Genomic DNA, 22,745 nt, shown 5'->3' with positions numbered 1-22,745 from the left:
ACAGCCATTAATAAGGAAAAATAACCATGCTGCTAAAACGCTGATGCGTGACACTGGGGACACAGTACAAGAGCCAACACAGTCTATTATTTTATTCCTTTTTGAAACAGCAATTACAATTCAACAGGAGGATAAGGTTCTAAATGAGAAATATTGTTCTTTTTAAGGTCTCTGAGAAAATAAACCAAGGCCAGACAGTTACAGTAAGCAGCATCACAGTCTCTTAAGGCTTAAAATAATTTCCTATAAACATTTTGAGGACTAGAGAGGGGAAAAAAAAAAAAAGGAGGCGAGGCTTGTTCAGACTAACTCAGATTCTTAATAGGTGAATAAGATATCAGGGTTAAGGAAGTCTTCTTGACACTGAACAAGTAAGTTCTTTGGAGGACTCTAGCACTAGCAAATGCACTCTCTACCTGAAGGGATGGCTCAGACTTTCCCAGATTTTTTCTGACACTGATTTCTGCATGCCAGAACTGTTTTGCCTTCACGTAAACAATGTCATTGACAAAAGTAGAATCAGAAGTTTCTCTGATATTTGTACAGACTGATTCTGTATATATTGTCATTTAAATCATGACTATTTGTTACTACCATTGTGGGAAAATGCTGTGTTACAGTTTACTAAAGAGTATTCTCTTCACTCCGATATATGAAATTGGAGGAAATTGACCAGGAAGAGACACTTTTCTTAAAAATAAGGGTATTCTTATCCTGCAGGGAGAGATGATGAAAATCTCTAGCTCCTGTTAGGTGCAGTAGGATCCACAAACGTACAGTGCTTTTCAAAGTTGTCTTCTAGACAAAAACATATAGCTCTGGGCTACTGATCTTCCTTAGAGCTGCACTACTGTACAGTGACTCTGACTTGAAGTTCTCGCTCTCAAACCTGCTCTGACATAAATGAATAGTCAAGCCCTTCCAAGCACAAATAGTATTAGCCTATGAATTATCTTTGTATATTTGCAGTCAGATTTGCCATTGGGGAATTTTCTTTCTAAGCGTTCCACAGATGGCTGTCAATCACTAGCTTTGCCAACTCACAGCAACAGTCCAAAAAAGACCCTTCTCTCTGATGTCACATTTTATTCAGAAAATGCAAGAACCTTTGAGGTTAATGATCTGCAAATTTTAAGCAGAAGAGCTAATTAATCTACAGTGCACTTAGTTTAGTACAGTAAGAAAGAAGAAGAGGGATTTTTTTCTTTTTTCCACTATTGCTTCTAAGGAGATGTTTGGTTATAGCAGGAACTCCACAATTGTTACAGAAACATAAAACCAGCACTCAGATAAAATGCATTAATACTCAATAACCTACCGAGGTGCACATTGTGGCATTTGGTCCATCACTTTCAGATTCTTGGCAGAGATTTCAACCCTTGGTCCCTAAGGAAACAGAGAATTTACGGTACTGACAGTATCGATAAAGCATATGATCCTTAGGGGAAAATATTATAATGGGAGTATGGTTTCTATTTGAGAATCCATTAACTACTTTTAGAAGACTTGGAATCCATTGGGTGGATACATTAGTCATCTGTGTTTACTTAAAAGATGGAATTATTCCCTAAGCACTTTACAAGCGCTGCTGTCTAGCACTAGGGAATTTCTGCTATTTAACAGAGTGAGACTTGTTTTTTTCATATACAGAAATTGTCTTAAATATACTGAATAGTCTCCACCTTCTATCCATCAAGGCACACACCTCATATTATGTACACTAAGGTACATATTTTAATTGCTGTAATGGCTGTACATCCAAAAGTTAATTTCTTCCTGTCAAATATACATGTAGCTCATTCATTCATCAACAGAGTTTGGCTACATTGGTTTGTAGTACGCCAAATACAACACAATACACTGGTGTCTGTGCAGTGATGTTACTGCAATGAAAGCGGTGGCATGCAGCAGACACACACCCAAATACTTACTTGCTTTCGCATGATGTCTGTAGCCTGCATGATGCACTTGGGCAGAAGTCCATGACTTCGAGCGAGGATGGCTGCTTGCTCCAAGGACACACTCAATGTACTTCTGAACACGGGAACAAGAGATACTAAATCACAGATCGTATTTTAAAATGTATAAACAGGTATGTACAGGACACTTACCTGTTAAGTATGACTTCTGCTAGCTAGTGTTCTTATATTTACTGTTTTCATATTTTTACTTACAAAACTATAACACCACCTCAGGCCTGCATTTCCAGTCTAGTTACACCTGAATACTACAATCGCTTGAGTCCCCAGCATCATTACTACAAGGCTATATTTCACTGCTCTTCTGCACTGATTCATATGAAGTTATTCACAAATGAATTTTTTCTTTACTCAATGGTTTTGAGATACTGAAAGAACAGTGGTGTGTTTAGAATCAATGCTTGCACACACCGAGATTCCAAAGCTATTTTTGAGAAACTTACTACATATTCAGTGTGTGACTGAAGACAACATGGACTGAAAGTTATATGCAATGAGATCACTCAGTCAGTTGCATTGGTTGATGCACTGAAACATAAAAAAGTTTGTGTGTCAATACTGATTGTTAACAAAAGCACTAAAAGTCAAAACCTACTCTAAAATAAAGATGGCGGTAGATTTAGGTCCTTATTATATTCCCTTGTGATCTACGTTTCTATTGCTTTGGACAGAATCAAATCTATTGCTCAAATCTCCAGAAGGGACATCATCACCAGTAACATGTAGGTTTCTTAAATGTCACCTTTGCATCCCGGTGCCACACATAGTGATCTGACAGGCTCCAAGTCGATAACAGAGCTCAGAGGATATAGGCAGCAGGCCAGCTCCTGATGTGGTACTGCTAGAATATCCTGACTGGGTTGGTTTTGTATTAATGAAAGACTTCATCAGCCTGCAAAGCTCATCCATTGCATTAATGGGGCGAATAAGCTAAACAAAGCAACAGGGGGAAAAAAAGAAAAAAAGGATCAGTGGCATACTTACACCTTCACTTATAAAGACATTTACAATTCTTTATTCTATGTCTAACAAAATAATCTACACAAGATTAACTGCCACACAGTAACAACTATTTAGAATATATATGAACTTTGGAAGTGGAAAAACACAATTACTTAGGTTTGAGGTGATTTTTTGCAATTATCACAAATCACATGGATTGTTTACAATGTATATTACAATCGCAAAGACAGTCTCTGATTTTGTCTTCCCTGCAGTAGTATTTAATGCCTTACATTCACACATGTCACCTTCCCAGTTAAAAGACTGTCTTTACATGAGATGCTCTAGAACTGTGAACAAAGCATAACTTGCAAATTGGTTTGTTCATTTTCATGAGTCTGTGGGAAAGGAAAATTAATTCATTCTGTCTAACATCAGACACCGCATTTAGCAGGGCAGACAGGGTGATACAGAGTTTTATTAGAGCCTAAGTTAAGGGATTTGTGCCTACCCCAATTTTGCACATTTTCTTCTAAACAAAAGAACCGCAGGCAAGCTTCACAGAAATTCAGATCATTTCTTCAGGGTAGGGAATGTTTGGGTTTGTACAGGTCTGCCATATGGGTATCCCATGACTGGGATTTAGAGATGTAGAAATACTATTTCTGTGAGAGAATTTATTGTAGAAATAAACACAATAACAATACCTGGTCAATCTTCACTGCAGTAGTATTGGAATCAGTGGGCAAGTTTGATCTCTCTAGGTAAAATGTCCTGCAAAAAGGACAGAAGGATCACATTAGTTGGTGTGTCTCATTTCAAGCACATATGTGTATTACCAGCTTGTACAGAACACTGGAGAAAAACATGCTAATAATCTTGTACTTCAAGATCTGCTTTCTTATTGAAGCATTTTGATCAAAGTAATTTACAGAATCTGTACTACAATATTTCAAACAACCTTTTTTATGTAATTTTAGCTCTGCACAAAATTCTGAAGTCAAATTAGATGGGAATTTCATCCTGTACAGTGCACTACTTCAGAACAAGATTAACTGTGGGAAAAATATTAACAGGTTTCCCACACAATGAGGATCTCCTGTAATCATATTTGCACAAGAAACCTTCAGGAACAGAATCTCCTTTTCATTACATTTTAAGGTCCTTTGCAAGAAGCACTCTTCTTTTCAATGTCTTTTAAGCCAAAGGAGAAGCATGAAATACCTGAGTTTACGGTAGTATTGCTGCACTTTTTCAAGTGAAATACCATTAATTTGCTGTGGAAGTTCTTCTAGAGATGAGCCAGCTGGTTGTGATTGCCCCTCCATACTCTCCAGAGCTGAAAAAGAAAACAATTTACTAAACCTACATTATTAACTTTCTTTTTATTCATTTATTTATTTATCTATACATTATTTCACTGCTCAGCAATGACTGTTTGATCATGCCAAGGCTGATATCGATACTGCACAAGTTTAATGCATCTCCCAGTATAGGAATATAGCAGTAGTATCATAAAGGTGAGCCTCACAAAAAGCAGTTCTATCTAGCAGCAATCACACCCTGTTAATAAACCCTCAAAGGAAATTCCCTGTATTCTATTTTGGTGTGAGTATTTGCTTATCAAGTCAATTTCCAGCCCAGATGATTCTGTCATGGTCTATGCTTTTAAAAACACTTCTCTGTAGCCTGGGAACATCTCCTGATACCTTCCTAGATCAGATTGTCCATGCAGTCAAATGTAATGTCTCTATGGCCTTTACAGGAAGACATAAAAAAGCCCCAAGCAGGCATATCCTCTTGTCATGACTGTGTCTTATTCTCAAATCTAGCACTCCCCAGGTCTTCCTAGAATAGAAACATCTGCTTCTTAAATATGTCTGTGGCTCACAGCTGCATTATGTTAAGAGCTTCATGGTCACTCTTTATTTTGAGTCTTTCAACATCACCAGTTAGCTTATTTTTCTCAAGAAAGCTTTTTATAGACACCTTTTGTAAAGAGCACCGTGTGCAGTTTCAAGCTTCCCCCATTCTGAAACCGAGAAGGCAGTTTGGAGAAGTAGCAGCTGTCAAGATAAAAGATAACCTTCAAGGCCTGACGACTTCCTTCAATGTGGTAGAAGACATGAGTATCTGGAAAAATAAAGATAAAACACTTGCTGCTTTACCACAGCAGGAGAAATGTGAAACCACTGCTATCTAAGTTTGATACATTATCTAATGGCATTTCGCATCTCCACCATTAGATAAATAAGGGAGAGCCTTTACTGAGAGAACACAGGCTCTGAAATATTCTACTTAAAAAGATACAGTTAGCATGATCTAGCATGATGTTTGATGCTAATACAATAAATGTGGCTAATAATTAAAATCCCATCTTGCTCTATGGCATCTCATTGTCAGTAAACATGGAGAAAGATCTGGCAGGGCAGGACACGGGACACAAGAGCTGGGGAGGGACAAGCTTCTACCTTAGGTAATGTGGTGATATACAAAGATCTGTCAGGAGCTGTTCATCATCTGTCATACCTCCCTGTGTAGAAAATCACACAGGTAAGGTACACTGGCACAGACCATAGCTACAAATCACAGAATAAGCCACCAATGTCCCACGATGTCAGTCCTGCTCTTTATGCCATGTGTTTGCAGTGGGAGCTGAGGGAAGGCACCAGTGCTTCACAGAAGCTGCTCAGTGCTCTCCAGGTATAACATGGTCTGTTGGATTTATAATCATGGAGGATAAAAGAAAACAGAACAAACCAGAAAAGAGCTTCAAAGAAGCAGAGAATACTCACTTGCTACAAGACTTTCATCCAGCTGCTTGAAATAGAAGGCAACTTTGTCCAGTTCGGTCAGAGTGACCTGGATGTCTTCCAGCATGGTACGCTCCTCCTTCTGTAGAGCAAAGAAACGGATATAAATAGGTTATAATGTGCCCAAAAGAGATCAATGACAGGAAGGTATAGCTGTACAGGCATGCTTTGGTTCAGGAGACCTACAACAGAATGTGGAGTTTTCCATTAACTTCATCCCAGCCAAGTATTACTAAATGCTCTTTGACTCTGTGATACAAGTTTAGCTACACTTTGCTTAGGTGTCATTTAATGTGATTCACAGAGAGGAGAGAGGTTTAAGGACTGAATAAGTTCAAAGGGATCTCTTTCTCCAAACTTTATACATACAGATGTGAAGGACAGCCTAACAGCTACTGTGAAATAAACGTCCATACAGTCCGTGCGATGTGAAGAAATAGTAGTTACATGTGCATATAGTTTGAATTGTATTTTTAAAACAAAACAAAAAAACCAACCCCACACTCAATCTACAATGTTTACAAAGTCCAAAAAACATTGCTTCTCTACAGCATCAGAGCTACTTGTGGTTTTTTATGCTCCTTTTTTCTTACCATTTTTAACAATTACTACGGCTTATCTACTGTAGCTGTGGCTTATCTGTTCATTGGGTGCAGATGAACTGTGCAAGACCAGATCCTCTCCTCCTTAGATATGGTGCCTCAAATACCAGCACCACGGAAGTGAGAGAGAGATTGCAGCCTGTCTAGTCTATAAAGGTGTCCAGTGTATAAACAAGAGTCTAGATTTTCATGTTGCCTAAACTCGAGCTACTCCGAACTTTTTCACCTATTTGTTGAAATGTGTGTTTTCACCAGAAGATGGCAGGCCACACATGTGTCACCAGCAACTGAGGAGTAAAACCTCCCTAAATGCAGCAGCATTACTCCAAATACAAAGGGAGACTGATCCGTATAGTGTTCTAGTATGACAATGGGTCCAGTATCTGTGAGGAGATGAAAATGATGGGATATGGAATATTGGCACATGGTTTTCAGCAGCAGGAATCTCCAGAAGTTGCTGTAGTGAGAATCTAAGCATGCTGCTAGAATGAAGGGCTCTGGCTGTGCTGTGAGAGGCAGAGAAGCACACAGGCATGCACAAGTAGACCCAAGGGTGCCACAACTCTTCATCTTACCACAGTGGGGGAGAGGAGAGACTGGTAGTTCAGTAAAACACCAGTGGCTGCTATCTGTTCCAGCCATTTTCTGCTGGCATCTCTGCTGCTCTCTTCGTATTCCCCATTGTTGTTGTATCGATAGTTGAGAGCAGCCAGTAACTGCTCTGAAAAGGTGCAAATTGCAGCCACAAGAGACTGACAGAAGATGGAATCACGTCTCAGCTGCAGCTCTGTATCTGCCAGAGAAGGGGAGAGAAGCACAAAGAAGTCATGAGTATACTTGTCTTTAATCTCACTGCCAAAGAGGCAGTTTGCGTGCATGGATGCATGACATTTGGCTTTTGCTGTAGCTTTGCAGAGGCTTAACAGATAACCTCTCCTTGCTGTGTGACCCGGCTGTACAGATAAAGATATCATAGCTGCAGTACATGCATGTTTGAAAATTTTCTAGTCCACTTGACCGTTTATTACTACCTCTGCCATCTGCATGCTCATTCTTCTGACTGGGAAGAGCTGTAACTCCTTAGTGCCATATCCGGACTGATTCCCTTCCTTTTATGTTTACAGAAGCAAAAGAATTCTTGAAAGAAGGTCTCAGCCATTACTTCTCTCCTGGGCTATTACAGATTCATCTTCCCCCATCCATCTGTATTTTGTGGGCTTCCCATATGCTTAATGCATTAACTGGGCCTGCCCATACGGTACCAATTGGTTTATGTTTCCTGGGAGAATTTCCCCTGTGTTAACTTTGCTTCCAGTCCGCCTGCCAGGCAGCCACATGCTGGTCAAATCAACCTCGTCACACTTAAGGGGATTGCAGGCCAAAGAAGCACATGAATAAGTGAAGAGCTACTTCCCAGGCACCCTGGGCTCCTTCGGCAGGCACTGCAGTGCAGCAGTCTCTCATTGTCGAGGCACTGTTCCCCTGAGAAAGAAGCTGAAGACATCACCCAGAGGCTGGGAAGATCTGGATTATTTTATAAAGCATTGAACACAATAGACCATCTAATACACTCCAGGCTCTGGGTCATATTCTCAACTTAAGGGCAACCAATCCTTGTAGCAGCACACCTCTGTACCGCTGGAAGCAAGGCAAAGAGAGCTCCCTCGAGACAAGGGAACCCCTGGTGCCTTAAAGCTGCCTTAAGCCAATTCAGCACCATCTGCTCCTCCATTCTTTCCAGAGGATGCTCGTGGAAATGCTGCAGGAGATGGGGCACAGGTAGAGATGTGGGGAGTCACCGTATCTGCTGTCACTACAACAGCCTTTGTGGACACCAGATTGATGCCACAGGCTGGTTTGGACAGACTCATGGACCAGCCCTGGTAGGAGCTGAGAGGTGGCAGAGTCATGCAAATCTCTCATCTTCAACAAGCCTGACCATCAAGCCTGGCACAGTGAAATAACAACAGCCTATTCCAGTTATTCATTACCTCATTTTTAAACAAAAGTACACCAAATAGGTGTTTCAATTACAAAAAGACTGCACATTCACTCCTGGGAAAGGCCTGTCCCTTGACCTGCAAGCACAATGTTTTGTGCATGGTAACAGCTTAATGATGTCCACAGTGTATTTATTTAGGTGCTGCCTGCACATTTAGGTTCTTAGTCTGCTCCTGGCTAATTTCAGTATACACGATCCTAACTCCTAACGCCTGCTCTGTTTGGAAAGATGACAGAGTCTGTGGTCTCACAGAAAGTTGTGCAATAGGTCTCATTTTTGCTGCATGTTCTTACCACAGCAGGAAACAGCAAAGGCCATCTGGGAAGGAGGATTGTACAAGGGAAAAAATGAAGACAGTAAAAACAGTGCTTGTGAAACATCAGCGAACAGCCAGGTAACACAAGCAGCCTACAGTGAATTGAAATAATGTAAACTGAAGAACAGATGTCAGATGCATGGAAAGGCTGCCCTAGATGCAGAGCACGAGAAACGTCAGTAAAAATGCCAGGGAGAAACCTAAATGCTAAGGAAAAACGTAACATTCATATGCATGCACATGAGTGCATATAAAACTGTGTTAAGGACTTCTGTATAGCTGATGATGTTTTGCAACAAATCAAAACCCCTTACCTGTGCATTTTAATAAGGCCAAAAGCAGCTGATTCTTCCCATCTAAAATAGCGAAGAAAAGGAATGCTCTAGTCAACATGATACCAAGGTAGATTTGATTGCATTTGGTTAACAGTCTCCTCATTCCCCACAATCCCTGGCCCCTGCATGGCCATTTCTATTACTCTAGTAGTCCTTACTCGCACAGACACGTTAATGACTGAAAAAGAAACAAGGTGTAAATCAAAGCATTTTCCAGGCTAAATGCTCTGTTAACTACCATGATTTAATGGAAACAAATTGCACATGTTGATGAATCCCTAAGGAAGTGATTTCTGTCCACTGCTTTACACTGGACTATAAAATGTCAGATTCAGCTCCTGTTCCAGTTCAACTAGACTGCAATGGTTTAGGATGTTTCAGTATCTGATAAGAGTTCATTTCATTTTGGAATATACCAAGAATCTCTCCATTTTCTACAAGGGTTAAAACAAAACACAGGGAAATAGATCGATCAGTCTGATATCATGCTGTCTGAACGGGGTGATGAAATAAAATAAGGGAGAGAAAGTTCTTTGGAATTGCTGCACAGGTGAGATTTTACCACATAGGACCAAGACTCTGTAAACAATAACCTGTTTTACCTGTTCTTCTCTAGAACCCAATGTAGCCTTATTACAAATTGAGATAAAATGATAAAATAAACTGCTAGACTTGATTAGATCAAGATCTTTTCTTCCTGAAGCTGATAACAAACTCTTCCTTATTTACAGACCTTCCACATGTTTTTGTATGATTTCCACAAGACTCTTGATACGCAGTGGAAGGTTCCATGGATCTTCTTGAATGCTGGCTTGAATATTATTCCGGCACCTAACTGTGGTTTCTTCCTTTTGTTTAAATTCTAGGAAAAAATAAATGAGTTTGTTAGCCATTAAGGAAATGCTACATAGTTGAGAGTGGCTTATGAGTTATAATGTGTATATGGATGAAAGCAGAGATAGAGTATCAAGAGCAACAAGTGTGAATGGAAAAGGTTCTTAAATAGATCTAGTACGGAAGGAAAAAAAGACTATTCCTATAATCTCACCATCAGCAGCCTCCTAGCATTGTTTTCCATATTAAAAGATATGTGGACTAAAAGGTATGTACATGGGTGACATGCACAGTGAAGGGAGTTCTGTACTACTCACAAGGCACAGAATTCCCTTCTGTTTTCTCTACCTTCAATAACGTGCAGGCAGCTATATCGGGTATATCTAGAGTCTCTGGCTGTGCAGAATCAGATCAACTTTTTGGCTGCAGCTGTCACATCCCATAATACTGATGAGAAGTTATGAAATATTCTGCTTTCTTTCACCTGATGGAATCTAATTATTTAATTACAGAGTAGAAGATTTATCCTCCCTATGTAGCTATGCCAGATACCTCACTGTTGGTGATGAAATGCATAAGCAGACAGAGAAACACAGAAAATGTGTGCAAACAACTGCTGCTGAACAGAAACGGGATGACATTCAAATTTACATCCATCTCTGAAAGGTGTCTGTGGCAGCTATTAAACAGACACTTTGGTCCAGGATTCCAGCTGAATGTAAGCAGGAATTCTCTGTTCCTTAGTGTGATGAATATGGGATCATCAGTTACCTTCAGTTAACTAAAAGACTCTCTCACTGTAATTAATCTAGTTTTAATAAATGAGACTCTGTTTAAGCAAAATAAAATAAAGGAAGCAAACACAGGGTGTCTGTTATTTCTTCAGTTCATTCAAACAGTGCACGTAAAGACTAACATATTCTAACTAAATGTGAATGTGTTTGTAGAGATGAGTTCATGTAACAGAACTTCATAGGAGTTATTTCTGGAGTTGGGGGGAAAAAAAAAAAAAAGAGCAGAAAAAGCCCTCTCAGAGTTTGCCACTGTAACTTAAAAATAGAGCTTGTCAAAGGTTGGAGCATGACTACAGAACCTGAAGTATAGTAGGAATAGTAGGAAACATTTCAGATTTCAAGTGGGAAAGGAAATGCAGCGAATTTTCAGAAAATAAATTCTTGTGTAATTCAGTGAGAGAAGAAACCACATCCTGGGCCCCAAAACCATTAAGACCAAAGTCTCATCATGCTCCCTGAGGAAAAAGAAAACACGGTATCATTTGTTTGCTCTCTATGGGAATCAGTTTTCAAAATAAGTGTCATGTGAGGATGAGTTTACTCTGGCAACTATCCATCTGAAGAAAAGCAGAATAAGTCATTAAGCAAACTCAGGCAGAACCTTACAGTGCCTCAGATCTCCAGTGGTCAGCCCCACATCAGCTTACCAGAGTGCTCATTTACCTTCTATCTGACCTATCTCTACTCTGTACCTTTTGAGATGCATATCTGTGTTCACATCAAAGATGTGGAGACTTATGAAAGATCTGTGAGGATTCAGTGGCAGTAACAGAAAAGTGTTCTGTGTGTTTCAGAAGGAATTAATATGAAAATGACCTTTTAAAGATGCAAAATTTCAATGGTCAGACACGGTACCTGCCATTAATATATGACTAGGTAGACTGTGTCACAAAGTAACTGTGGGGCGAGCATCCAAGTTAAGCTCTTAAGTCCTAGCAAATCACGTAGTTAAATACAAACAACCTTATTATTTACCTTGTAAACTGTGGTCCATTGGAAAGTGCTTGGTTTCCTCAAAGGCCTTAGTTATTACTGGTCCTTTTAGAAGTGCATTGATTGCATCAACCTACAATTGGAATGTTTTCAATAAGTGTAAGACTTGCAGAAGAAAATCTAAAGAGAACCACTGTGGGAAAATGCAAAAGCCGTTACACTATTTGTATTTTGGAATGATTTCTTGTTGACAAATAGCTTGAAGACTTTCTAACCATGAACTGGTCTCAAAAGCCTCTCACACTGAATACAGCATTTTGTACAATGATGATCTACATGCTGACGAGATAGAAGATAATACAAAACAATTCTCTGGTGCTACACACAGAACCACAGAATGGTTTGGGTTGGAATGGACCTTAAAGATCATCCAGTTCCCACTCCCCTGCCATGGGCAGGGACACCTTCCACTGGACAGGTTGCTCAAAGCCCCGTCCAACCTGGCCTTCTATAAAGACATCTGTTGGCTAAACTTGCGAGAGCTCTCCTGAGATCTGTAAATGTGATCTACTTAGATCATACAAGGTATTAGAATTTGGTTCACCTTTTCCTTTTTTTCATGAAAGCTTTTTTTCCCCTTAGTCTAATGCCTGAAATAAGGGAAGCCAACCTTGCTTAAATCACACAGGGCAACCTGAATGTTGACAAAATTGATTCCTCAAAATGTCCTATAATAGACTTGCTTACACTGTACCCCAAAATTTTGATAGTTTGCCTTCTCTCAAAATATGATTTCAGTAAGCAATTTGATACTTCCAATTTCTTGTACTGACATTGATAAAGAGAAAGCAATTCTGTATAACAGTAATGCTTTACATACCTGGTTAAAAAGGTGTTCCAGACAGCCATGAAGTTTGTCTTGCTTGTCTAAAGGAATCCTCATATCACTGGGAAGCTCATCTCCTAATAAACAGAAGATTAAAAGCTTTTAACTACACTACAAACAAAATCTGTGATGACGCCACAGATGAGACAAGCACACCTTCACACTGGAGTGGGTGAAAAATGATTGCTGCTTTATCTCTAATTCATAGATCAAAATACTCAAGATTTTTCATATAATGCAAATGTCCAATAACTACAGAAGCTGATCCCTGTCTAATACCTCTCCCATATTCCAAAATTACTGTGATTCATTAGAAAAAGAACAAATCTCTATCTCGATGTACTTGTGATTATCTTTGAAGAAACCACATTTGCAACTTAATCATTCAAGTGCTTATAATCAGCAAAGACCTACGAGCTCCACTAAGGGGGCTGGTATGAGAAACACACATGTAACCTATGCATGTACTCACCTGATCCCATCTCATCACTGCCCAAGTAGGAGCTATTGCTCCGGACACTGGTGTAGGACAGCACTGAGTCCCGGTTACTGTTACATTCACTAGAAAGAAAAGAAAAGAAGATGATTGAAAAAAAGCTGTCCTTACACCCAAGTCTCTGATATACTATCATTCTGGTTTTATTAACACTGCAATATTCAAAACTAATTCTATTATGCATATACAAAAGAAAAACTAATTACATGCAGAACAACACTTAAGCAAGGCCTCTGGGGCCGGCACTGTAAGAGGATGTCTTTTTATGTTTGTAGTGACCATGCAATGCTTAATATATCACCTGGGTCCTATGAATAATGAAAATGGACTTCTCACCACAGACTTTATCTGGGTCGCATCATTAAACATGTTCTTTGAGCATCAAGTAGGGGAGAAATAATTAAAAATCTATGAGATTGAATCTCCATTAAACTCAAGCTTTGTTACCAATTCTCAGGATATTACAGCATCCAATTCCAGCATGTACTGAAGCTGCAGTAGCACAGATACTGGAGATGGGAGAGGAAATTTAAGGAATCTATACCATCAGAGAATCAAGCACTGCAGATCCTAAAATTATCTCAGGAAGCAGAGGAGTCATTACAGTTGGCTTCACACCAGTGTTGGTTCGTGCACACCTGGAAAATTCTACTATGAATCTCCTCTGTTTAAAGTTCACTTTACACTAACTATAACTTAACAAAAGTAATCAAAAAGTCTATGGATCTCAGTCTGCCCCCCTTCAATTAAAGCAGGACAGTGTTTTTAATGGTACAACCCCCAAAAAAGCCTATAAATTCTCCAAATTGTCTCTTCATCTGTTTTTATTTTAGACTGAGATGAGAGAAAAATGTAAGAGCAATTGAAAGAACCCTAATCACGGTTCTTGCCTGCCCTCTGTTAAACCTATTATCAAAAAAATCTATTTTTTCTGAAGAAAAAAACTACTGTGCAACTACTCTGCAGTATGAACACTACTGAAATTTGAATTACACCCCCAAATGATCCTGGAGGAAGAAGCCTGGCTAATGCAAAAAAAGGTATTTTCTTACTGGTAATATGTGTATTTTTGTGGCTCCTCAGCAGTTTTTCAGATCAAAACAGATGAAAATACTTTTTCCCCCTTGAGTAACTATTATCTGTAATATAAGCTTAATTCTCTGCCCTAATAAAGATAAGACAGAATAATCTTTCCCATCTTACATCTATGTGTAGAATTTTGGAACAGGTGACAGACCCACAGAGACTGGGATGTCATTTTGTTACCCAGAAGAGATTAGCCTCAATTATAGAAACCATTTAAACTAAACAGTGTTCATAAATGGGATTCCTATTAACAATGAAAGAAATACAGCACATTTTAATAAAAAAGCTTCAGAGCTCATGTGCAGATTTAAATCTAGCACAATAAATACATGCTACAGATCTCAACGTTGTAAATGCCAGTTCTGTTTCTTTACTGACTTCATACTTGCTGTCCGTGGTGATGTTCAATATTTGACTGGACAAGACCCTGAGCAATCGAAGTTGTTGGAGAGAGAGAGACTGGACCACGTGGGCTGCAGAGACCCCTTCCAATGCCAACTGTTCCAATTCTGTAATTTCTGCTGCCCGGCATGAATGTAACACATTCACTACTTGTACTAGTATAAAACCAACAGCAAGTAAAGATCAGTAAAGAAACTTCAGCATTGAAGTTTCAAAGACATGTCATTCATTCAGGTTACTCTGATCCTCCCAACTCACTGTAAAGCATCTTCACCCCTTCATATAGACAAAGTCCTATGGCCTTACTATAGATGTAAAAATGGCCTATTAAAATTGCAATGGTCACACAGGACTACAACTTGGTTTTCCAATTCTTCTGAAGCCGAGTTTCCAAATGTTTCCTCCCAAGAAAGACAGATTTGGAGTGTGTGAGATTCCCTTTGGTAGCAAATATTCCTGGAGAAACAGCAGTCAATCATGTCCCAGAAACAAGATTTTGAGACACCTGAATAAACATTTGCAATTGTGGTTTCAAAGGCCCATTAAAAATAAAACCTCTCAATGTCCATTTCTGTTTCTCAGTGTCTTAAGACTTTTGGAAAAATTGTTTGCAGAACTGAATGGAAACATCCCCTTACAATAGTGGCTATTATAAGACCAAGCAGTCTGCAAACTGTTGAGCTTTTGTAGTTTCCAGTTATACAATACAGAAAGGGAAAGTCACACTAGACCTACTTATTTCATTTTACTTAATTTTCTAGAAGCACTGGTATTTTGGCATTGTTATGAGAACAGGTTTTTTGCTGTGTATGTCTCCATGGAAATAAATGTAATGAAATAACTATGGCTAGTGAATACTACTATGTGACTATAGAATAACTGACTGACTGGAAAATAACCTGCTTGTTGAATCCATACCTGGATTAGAACTCCAAAACATTAAATTAGTAAGGTAAAAGTGGCACTGTGTTCAGACTAACCTGTAGGAGTCTCTGAAACTCATTGTGTCATGTCCAGAGTCTTCCTGGTCCTCCTCAGAAACTTTGAAACAGACCTTCTTGATTCCACCATGTTCAGCTTTGTCAGGATCACTCTCTTCCGTTCCCAGGGAAGGTGGAGATGTCTCCTCAGTAGATGGTGGCTCACAGGCACCACCCTCCGTAGGTTCTGTTATGGTGGACAGAAGTCTGCAAATGTAGAACACACAGCTCTCAGGGACCAGGGTGTAGTCTCACAAATGAGGTATAACAAGCAAGGCTGGAATCAAAAGCAACCTTGCCAGCATTTTACATTAGACTACAGCTATGTGGAATTGTGAGCTCTGAAAGGGGTTCATTGAAATCCATGAATCTCAGTTCACAAAATGTCCTGTTTCCATATATACCTCCATAAGGTATAGCCTAATCACTGTCACCGTAGTGGCCTGAAAGGGCTGTTTTTAATTCACCACAGTCCTCACCTTCCCCATTAAGGCGCTGAGTTTCTCCTCTGGGGCAGTGCCTCAGCTCGCTGGCTCTACCCAGCAGCTACCGCCCTTTCCTAAACGGGTTTGAGCCAAGGTTCCACATGCTTTCTAGCCAGGTGAAGTTCTGGTGCACGATGGGCTGAGTTTTGTTACTGGGATCCCTGGAAGTGGATGTGAACGGCTTCAGGGCATCTTATGGCCTCCTCCCAACAGACCACCCTGCAATCCCTGTTACCAAAACCCTGCCACTTGTGCACAATACAGAGACGTGCTACTCAAATCCTTCATTACTACTACTAGGAGACACATGATGAGAAAAAGGACAAAAAGAGGAAATGAAAACAGAGGTACCATAGAGAAAGCTGCCTGAAATGCCACGTTTGGCTTAGTCTGCCTTATGACAGACAAAATCTCAAGGGTAGGGTCTGTGTCTTGTATGGAATTCCAAAACCTCTATTGGCACCAAACAGATTCTTCTATTGGAATGTATAGTAAGCAAAACAGTGGCTGTTGGATTCAGGCAGACTTTTAGGAGCGAAGGACAGTAATATATACACTGGTAGATCTGCACTGGAGTAGGTTTGACACAACCAGCAAAGAGCCCTCATACAAGTGCAGGTTTGAACAGGGGGAGTAAGACAGCTGGGGCCAAGAGGCACAATGTGCTTTCTGAAGTCAGTCCCTCCAATTTTATCAGAATTGCTCTCTGCAGTGCATACAGGATTCTTTACTCACTTATTTATCTGAATGACGTATTGCTTCATTTCCTTCACTGCAATGTCAAGTTTGTTAAAAAGGTGCAAGTATGAGTCCTGTATCTCCCGATCTTCCTGCTTCAGCAAAAAACTGAGTCCCCTTTCTTCCTGAATTGCTCCTCCATTCTGCTGGCCAAAGCTACCATCAAGATCTCCATCTTCTGGGGTCAGACATCTCCAGGATGGTGCAGCCATAGTGGTGATGCAATGTTGAGTATATGAGACTGGATTTAAGGTACCTACTAAACATCAAAGGGTCTAGTTAGTACGGCTGTCACAATTTTCTACACTCTACCCCAATAATGATAGTTTAGAATAGGTGGAATTTTAATAGGAAAAAATAAAATTTCACAAAATTATTTTATATAATTGCATTCTATGAAAACAAAATTATTAAAAAATATTTTTTTTTCCTTTTCCTGTCATGCCAACTAGATGTTTTGAATTTACTGCAGTCCAGAAAATAGTTAAACTATGGAAGTAAAGACAGCAACTGTCCACACATATAATCATACAGACAACATGGGTAGTATTCAAAAGCATCTGTTGAAAAGTTAATCAATTCAGGTTCTCAGGAATTGGTCTGTGTTACTATTCCAGCTTTACAAACATTTACACACACACATACATAAATAGGCTTATGTCCTTACAGAAGATAAATAAAATTCCCTTTATTTAAAAATGCAGACAGATTTGGTACGGTACTTCACTAACCACCTTAGCTTGCATTAATGATACTATGGAATTTTAGTATCTTTAAGCATGCAGGTCTTCTTTATCGACCTCATTTTGAATAGTCAATGCCATTCTTCAGAAAGTTGGTTAGTCTACAGTTCCCTGTGTCTCTTCCAAACATTGTTGCACTTTGACCTTCACAAGACAATGAATCAGAAGTGTATCAGGTGAGATCATGATGACGCAACGTTCGGATTCAAATAATCAAGTTGTAGGACAAATGCTATGCAGCAGCTATTTAACAGAAAATAGATCCTCTTGACAAAGTAGAGACTTTCAGCTTTAGTGAACGGAATTTATTTAGTAATGACAAAAGAAAACAGCACTATGATCTGACTGACTCCTCTCTTCCTGCTGAATGTAGCCTCTCTTCACAGCACTAGCATGACTACCAGCCCTCATTCACTTTTCTTTTGGTCGGTAAGTCACCACTGCTAAGTGCAAACAACACTCCAGGACACTTCATTATCATGAGACCACCACAGTGCTTAGCTAGTAAAAACATTTGACCTGAAGTCTCTCAATGCTTAAAGGCATTGCTATTCTACAACACAAAGATGCTGTCATTTTACTATAAAATTTTAATGAGGAAAAAAGGGTACCGGCAGGACTGTTTCTTTGGAACTTATTTTGACCTTGCTGAGCAGTGGAAAGACACAATTTTTTATGCAGATAAAATCAGTATGATTTGAAAGTTAATTATTACCTTGCTCTGGATCAAGACCAATAATAGAGGGTTTCCGTCCAATGCGAATGCTGAACGACCTCCCTGCTGAGGTAGTGTTTTTAGGGTATGATACCTCCATGAGGTTAATATGGCAGTTGGTGGGGCAGAAATCCATGCTGTTGAGGGAATGTGGTTCCATAATGGCTTGTTTGAAGGCTGGGCTCACCTTTGTTTTCAATTCATCTGCAAACTGGGAGAAATAAAGCAAGCATGTGCTACTTCACTTGCAAAAAAGTTATGATGCAATACAGACAATCCTTTCTCTTCCTGACTCCTAATCCAGAATCATATGATTTCTGCCGCAGCTGGAATAACACATTAAAAAAAAGCTCATAAAACACCAAATGAAAGAAATTAGCTATACCTTCTAGGACTCTCTTTTCAAACAGCTCAGGTAATCGCACAAAAAAGCACACATAGTTTGTTTACACTACAAAACACTGTACTTATATTCGCACATAATACAGGCTGGGTGAAGAGTGGGCTGAGAGCAGCCCTGTGGAAAAGTACTTGGGGGTGTTAGCGGATGGAAAACTGACTGTGAGCTGGCATGTGCACTCACAGCCCAGAAAGCCACAGTGTCCTGGGCTGCATCAAGAGCAGTGTGGGCAGCAGGTTGAGGGAGGGGATTCTCCTCCTCTACTCCGCTCTCGTGAGATCCCCCTCCAGTGCTGTGTCCAGCTCTGGGGGCACCAACATAAGGAGGACACAGACATGCTTGAGTGGGTCTGGAGAAAGCCACGAAGATGATCAAGGGCCTGAAGCACCTCCCCTGTGAGGACAGGCTGAGAGAGTTGGGGGGGTTCAGTCTATAGAAGAGAAGGCTCCAGGGAGATCTCATAGCGGCCTCTCAGTACTTAAAGGGGCTACAGGAAAGGTGGGGAGGGACTCTTGATCAGGGAGTGTAGGGATAGGATGAGGGGTAATGGCTTTAAACTGAAAGAGGGCAGATTTAGATTAGATATAAGGAGGAAATTCTTTACTGTGAAGGTGATGAGACACTGTCACAGGTTGCCCAGAGAAGTTGAACACTGCCAGGGAGGGGGCAGCCACAAGGCCAGGCTGGATGGGGCTTTGGACAACCTGGGCTCGTGGAAGGTGTCCCTGCCCAGGGCAGGGAGGATGGAACTAGATGGTATTTAAGGTCCCTCCCAACCCAAACTATTCTATGATATGTTAAATCACATACTGATCATTGTTTCACATTTATTCATTGATATGGTGGAAAAGTACCTGCAATAATGTGTTATAACCCACAGCTCTGACAAGCTGAGTCATTTACAGATAAGGTCTTTTTTCCTCAAAAGTTGCCATTTCAACACCTTGCAGAGCTGTTTTCATGCCTCTAGGACATCTACATGTAAAGCAGTTCAGATTCATTAATAAAGAATAACAAGACCCAGTTATCACAATGAAGCACTCTCTTGAAACTTCACCAGTAACTACTAGTGTTGTACCTCTTGGTAGTTTGTGAGCCTTCTGCTAATGCTTTCCAGCTTAGTGTCACAGATCTGCCGGAACTCATACTGGGGCATGGTGGCCACAGCACTGCTTAGGGATATAAGTCTCTTGCAATTCCTTACAAAGTGATTGTCCTCTGCAGCAAAGGCCTCTAAAATCTAAACAAAAAGACAGGATGTCAGTGATATGAGATTTGATAGGGAGGGAAAATACAGGTTTTTTCCACTGAGTAAGTGGCAAAGCCCCCATGCTGTCATGGTTGACTAAAGCTGCCTTCAGAACAAGTTGCCTGTATTACTGTCTGAGAACCACTATCATGTCTAATCCCCAGAGTCATAAAACATTCCTCAAAAATTTTTAGAATAATTGAAGTGGATCCACTGCGCACTGTCAAAGTTACCTGCTCTGGTGTACTTTCATGGGACATAACAATAATGTTGCTGGGATGTGACATGAACATTTACTGTTAGCTTGTTACTGTCACAGATAACCAAAATACTAAGTGCATTGCTGCTTTCCAATAGCAGCAGTTCTACTTGACTCCTTTAGTGACCCATCTAGCCTATCAGATGGGACAAAGTCGCTTGACTTTCTTCCAAGGTAAAGCAAATTCTTGCCTGAAAAGATTAATCTTGAGTATCAGCAAAGAGTATGTTACCAGGCAGATAAAAGCGAGAATTCCACAGCTGAGGGCTCCCCTCCCTCTACCTCAAAGCTGAAATCCGGGAAGTATTTGCCAACTTGCTCATACCAAATGACCTACTATAACTTGGTGCATTCTAGTGAAGAAAACTCTAAGCAGAGTTGAGAAAACAATGTGCTACCTCATCCAGAGAGCCAAGCCAAGCCACCAGAGAAACATTTATATTATTGGCTTCCCTGTTCTGTTTCGGAGCGAAGCTGGCCATGCATGTTTTCCAGTACCTTTGCAGTGAGATTGAAGCAACCTTTTGGTTCCACAATTTTCTCCAGGACAAAGGATTTGATTCCTGCGCTACTGACATATTCGTACACCACCCCATGCTCCAGGTGCGTGTTATCCACAGTCAGGCTAATGAGAGGTGTTTCTTCACTAATGACCAGTGGAGAGCTGATGGTCTGTGGTGTCTGGGCTGGAACCAAAATCAGTCATTAGAGGTTTTTGGCAGCACACATGAATACAGGCATGCATAGGGAAAAGAAACCTGTTGAGAGGTATTACTAAATGCAAAGACACAACCTTTGGCTCAAGGAGTCTCTGAACTACGTACTGCTAGACGCTGGGACAATATTCTGAGAAAGATACTTGCTGTTGGCCACTACTGGAGACACTGACAGAGGTTTAGACAATCCACGTGCTCCACTCCACATTCTGATTTTCTTCCATGTGTGCATGCACACACCCATGCACAGGACACTACTCTTAGATCTGGTCAGCATTCAGACACACAGACCCCAGCAGAAGCTTTTAAAGGGATGTGAAGTATGTTAATCTCAGAGTCCTGTTGTTTGTCATGACCCTTGAAGACTGCCACTTCTCTGTCCAGTTTTGGGAAATGCTTCAGAGGCATTTTTTGTGTGTCTGTAAGACTGAGATGGCAGGGCAAGGGTGTGGTGAAGAGAATTATTTTTCGCACACGGCAACACTGTTGTCACCAGATTTAAATCATAATCAGATTTAGATTTGCCAGAGAATTGCTCATATGCCTCTGCCAGGGCACTGCTCCAGCTGTTCCACTGCAGAGCTGCACTGTCTGACCATTAGATTACCAGGCTCACCAGACTTTAGATGGGATCCACACAGATGTGCATCTGTTCCTGGAGAAGTTGCCAATGGCATTCAGAGATTCAGGCTTAGTCATTTGGATTGAAGTATTCTCCCCTAGCATCTACTTTTCCAAATAAGATCTCAATATGAAGGTAAAGTAGTGGATTTTGTGTTATACTTTTCTGAGTTGGAGGAAATACACCCACACTTTTTGCTGACACAGTGGTAACATACTCTGAAAACTTGCTCCAGATCAAAGTATTAAAAAATCTTAATCTCTAATCACAGAAAACCTAGATTATTCCAGGTGGAGTGACTTGCAGACCTCCCCTCTCCAGCTGTTACTGTCCATAAATTCCTGGTTTGCAGAACCTACCAAATAATTCGAAAAATACTGAGCCTTTTCATTCCAGTAACTGGCTCTTTTGTAAAGATCAGAGAGTCACAGGGGTATGATTTCTATGTGTATCTCGAATTTTTCCTTCTCCTAAATATACTAGAATAAGAGTACTTCTGCTGGCAGACCTCATTCTATTGCAAAGCTTTACAAAGGCAAGAGATATTCTACAATAATTACATTACATTTCTACTGTAGTTTTCCTTCCTGAATGCCTGAATCATTCCTAGGTTTCCTTCCTCCATGAGAATCTTTACCTGATTCCTGTTGGCTATTTTGAAGGGGATCCAATTCTGCACCTCCTTCCAGTGAAGAGTCTTCTTTGCTGGAGCCAGGATGACTGCCATTCAGATATGCAGTGGATGCTGCTTGCTGAACTCTGTCCTCTTCAGCATCTTCATGTGTCCTGTACACCCAGCGGTACAATCCCTTTCAAGAGATACAGGCTTCAGCTCTGACCTCAGTAAAAATGCCTAATCTCTGTATATATGGACTACAAAGGTGAATCTAGCTGTCAATTTTATATCTTCTAAGTTGACTGAAATATCAACATTCCACCATCTTTCCTTTGAACTTCAGAGAATATAAAAATTAGATCAATATCTGGTGAACTTCTAGTTTCAGCAATAATAAATAATATTTAGTACTGTATGCAGCATATGAATTGGCATACGTGTTATTTGTAGATGTTTTGCAACTATAGGCAACTGTAATCAGCTCCCTCTGATACTAAGACCTTGGCATTGGAGTAAGTCAGTCAAGAGAGATATGTATATGTTGTTTTTCTGAATATTTAGTGATCATAAAAGCACAAAAGGGGAAGACAGAAGGGCAGGAATTAATGTACTTCCTCTGAGGTTTTGTATTCATACCAGTGTTTCCTGTTGTCTGGTCCTGTAGGCTGTAAAGTGCTCCAGAACTTCCATATAATTTCCATGTGTTGCAATATTCCCATTAACTTTCAAAATACACTGCCCTGGATGAAGACCTACAGCTGCAGCCTCAGAACCTGAAAAATAAACAGGAGAGGAGTTAGAC

At 40.2% G+C, this 22,745-nt stretch overlaps 1 protein-coding gene across 1 annotated transcript in view; it reads right to left on the bottom strand.

The window, feature by feature from the left end:
• PREX1 (phosphatidylinositol-3,4,5-trisphosphate dependent Rac exchange factor 1) overlaps positions 1 to 22,745 on the bottom strand; it is a 104,424-nt gene that overhangs the window by 4,728 nt on the left and 76,951 nt on the right. Inside the window, exons 20-39 of the mRNA XM_026862329.1 lie at positions 22,580 to 22,716; positions 21,965 to 22,136; positions 20,488 to 20,675; positions 19,560 to 19,721; positions 18,082 to 18,292; positions 16,621 to 16,879; positions 15,401 to 15,607; positions 12,909 to 12,997; positions 12,431 to 12,513; positions 11,593 to 11,683; positions 9,723 to 9,851; positions 8,969 to 9,010; positions 6,912 to 7,129; positions 5,717 to 5,816; positions 4,911 to 5,054; positions 4,146 to 4,260; positions 3,629 to 3,695; positions 2,722 to 2,909; positions 1,932 to 2,034; positions 1,319 to 1,386 (exon numbers count right to left, since the gene is read on the bottom strand). Of these exons, the coding sequence (XP_026718130.1) occupies positions 1,319 to 1,386; positions 1,932 to 2,034; positions 2,722 to 2,909; positions 3,629 to 3,695; positions 4,146 to 4,260; positions 4,911 to 5,054; positions 5,717 to 5,816; positions 6,912 to 7,129; positions 8,969 to 9,010; positions 9,723 to 9,851; positions 11,593 to 11,683; positions 12,431 to 12,513; positions 12,909 to 12,997; positions 15,401 to 15,607; positions 16,621 to 16,879; positions 18,082 to 18,292; positions 19,560 to 19,721; positions 20,488 to 20,675; positions 21,965 to 22,136; positions 22,580 to 22,716 (2,773 nt within the window). The remainder of the gene's footprint in view (positions 1 to 1,318; positions 1,387 to 1,931; positions 2,035 to 2,721; positions 2,910 to 3,628; positions 3,696 to 4,145; positions 4,261 to 4,910; positions 5,055 to 5,716; positions 5,817 to 6,911; positions 7,130 to 8,968; positions 9,011 to 9,722; positions 9,852 to 11,592; positions 11,684 to 12,430; positions 12,514 to 12,908; positions 12,998 to 15,400; positions 15,608 to 16,620; positions 16,880 to 18,081; positions 18,293 to 19,559; positions 19,722 to 20,487; positions 20,676 to 21,964; positions 22,137 to 22,579; positions 22,717 to 22,745) is intronic.

Source organism: Athene cunicularia (assembly GCF_003259725.1).
Source record: "Athene cunicularia isolate RWA chromosome 20 unlocalized genomic scaffold, athCun1 chr20_part1, whole genome shotgun sequence".
NCBI classification, from domain to species: Eukaryota; Metazoa; Chordata; class Aves; order Strigiformes; family Strigidae; genus Athene; species Athene cunicularia.
The sequence above is the reverse complement of the archived record's forward strand: the minus strand, read 5'-3'. Positions and strand labels throughout refer to the sequence as shown.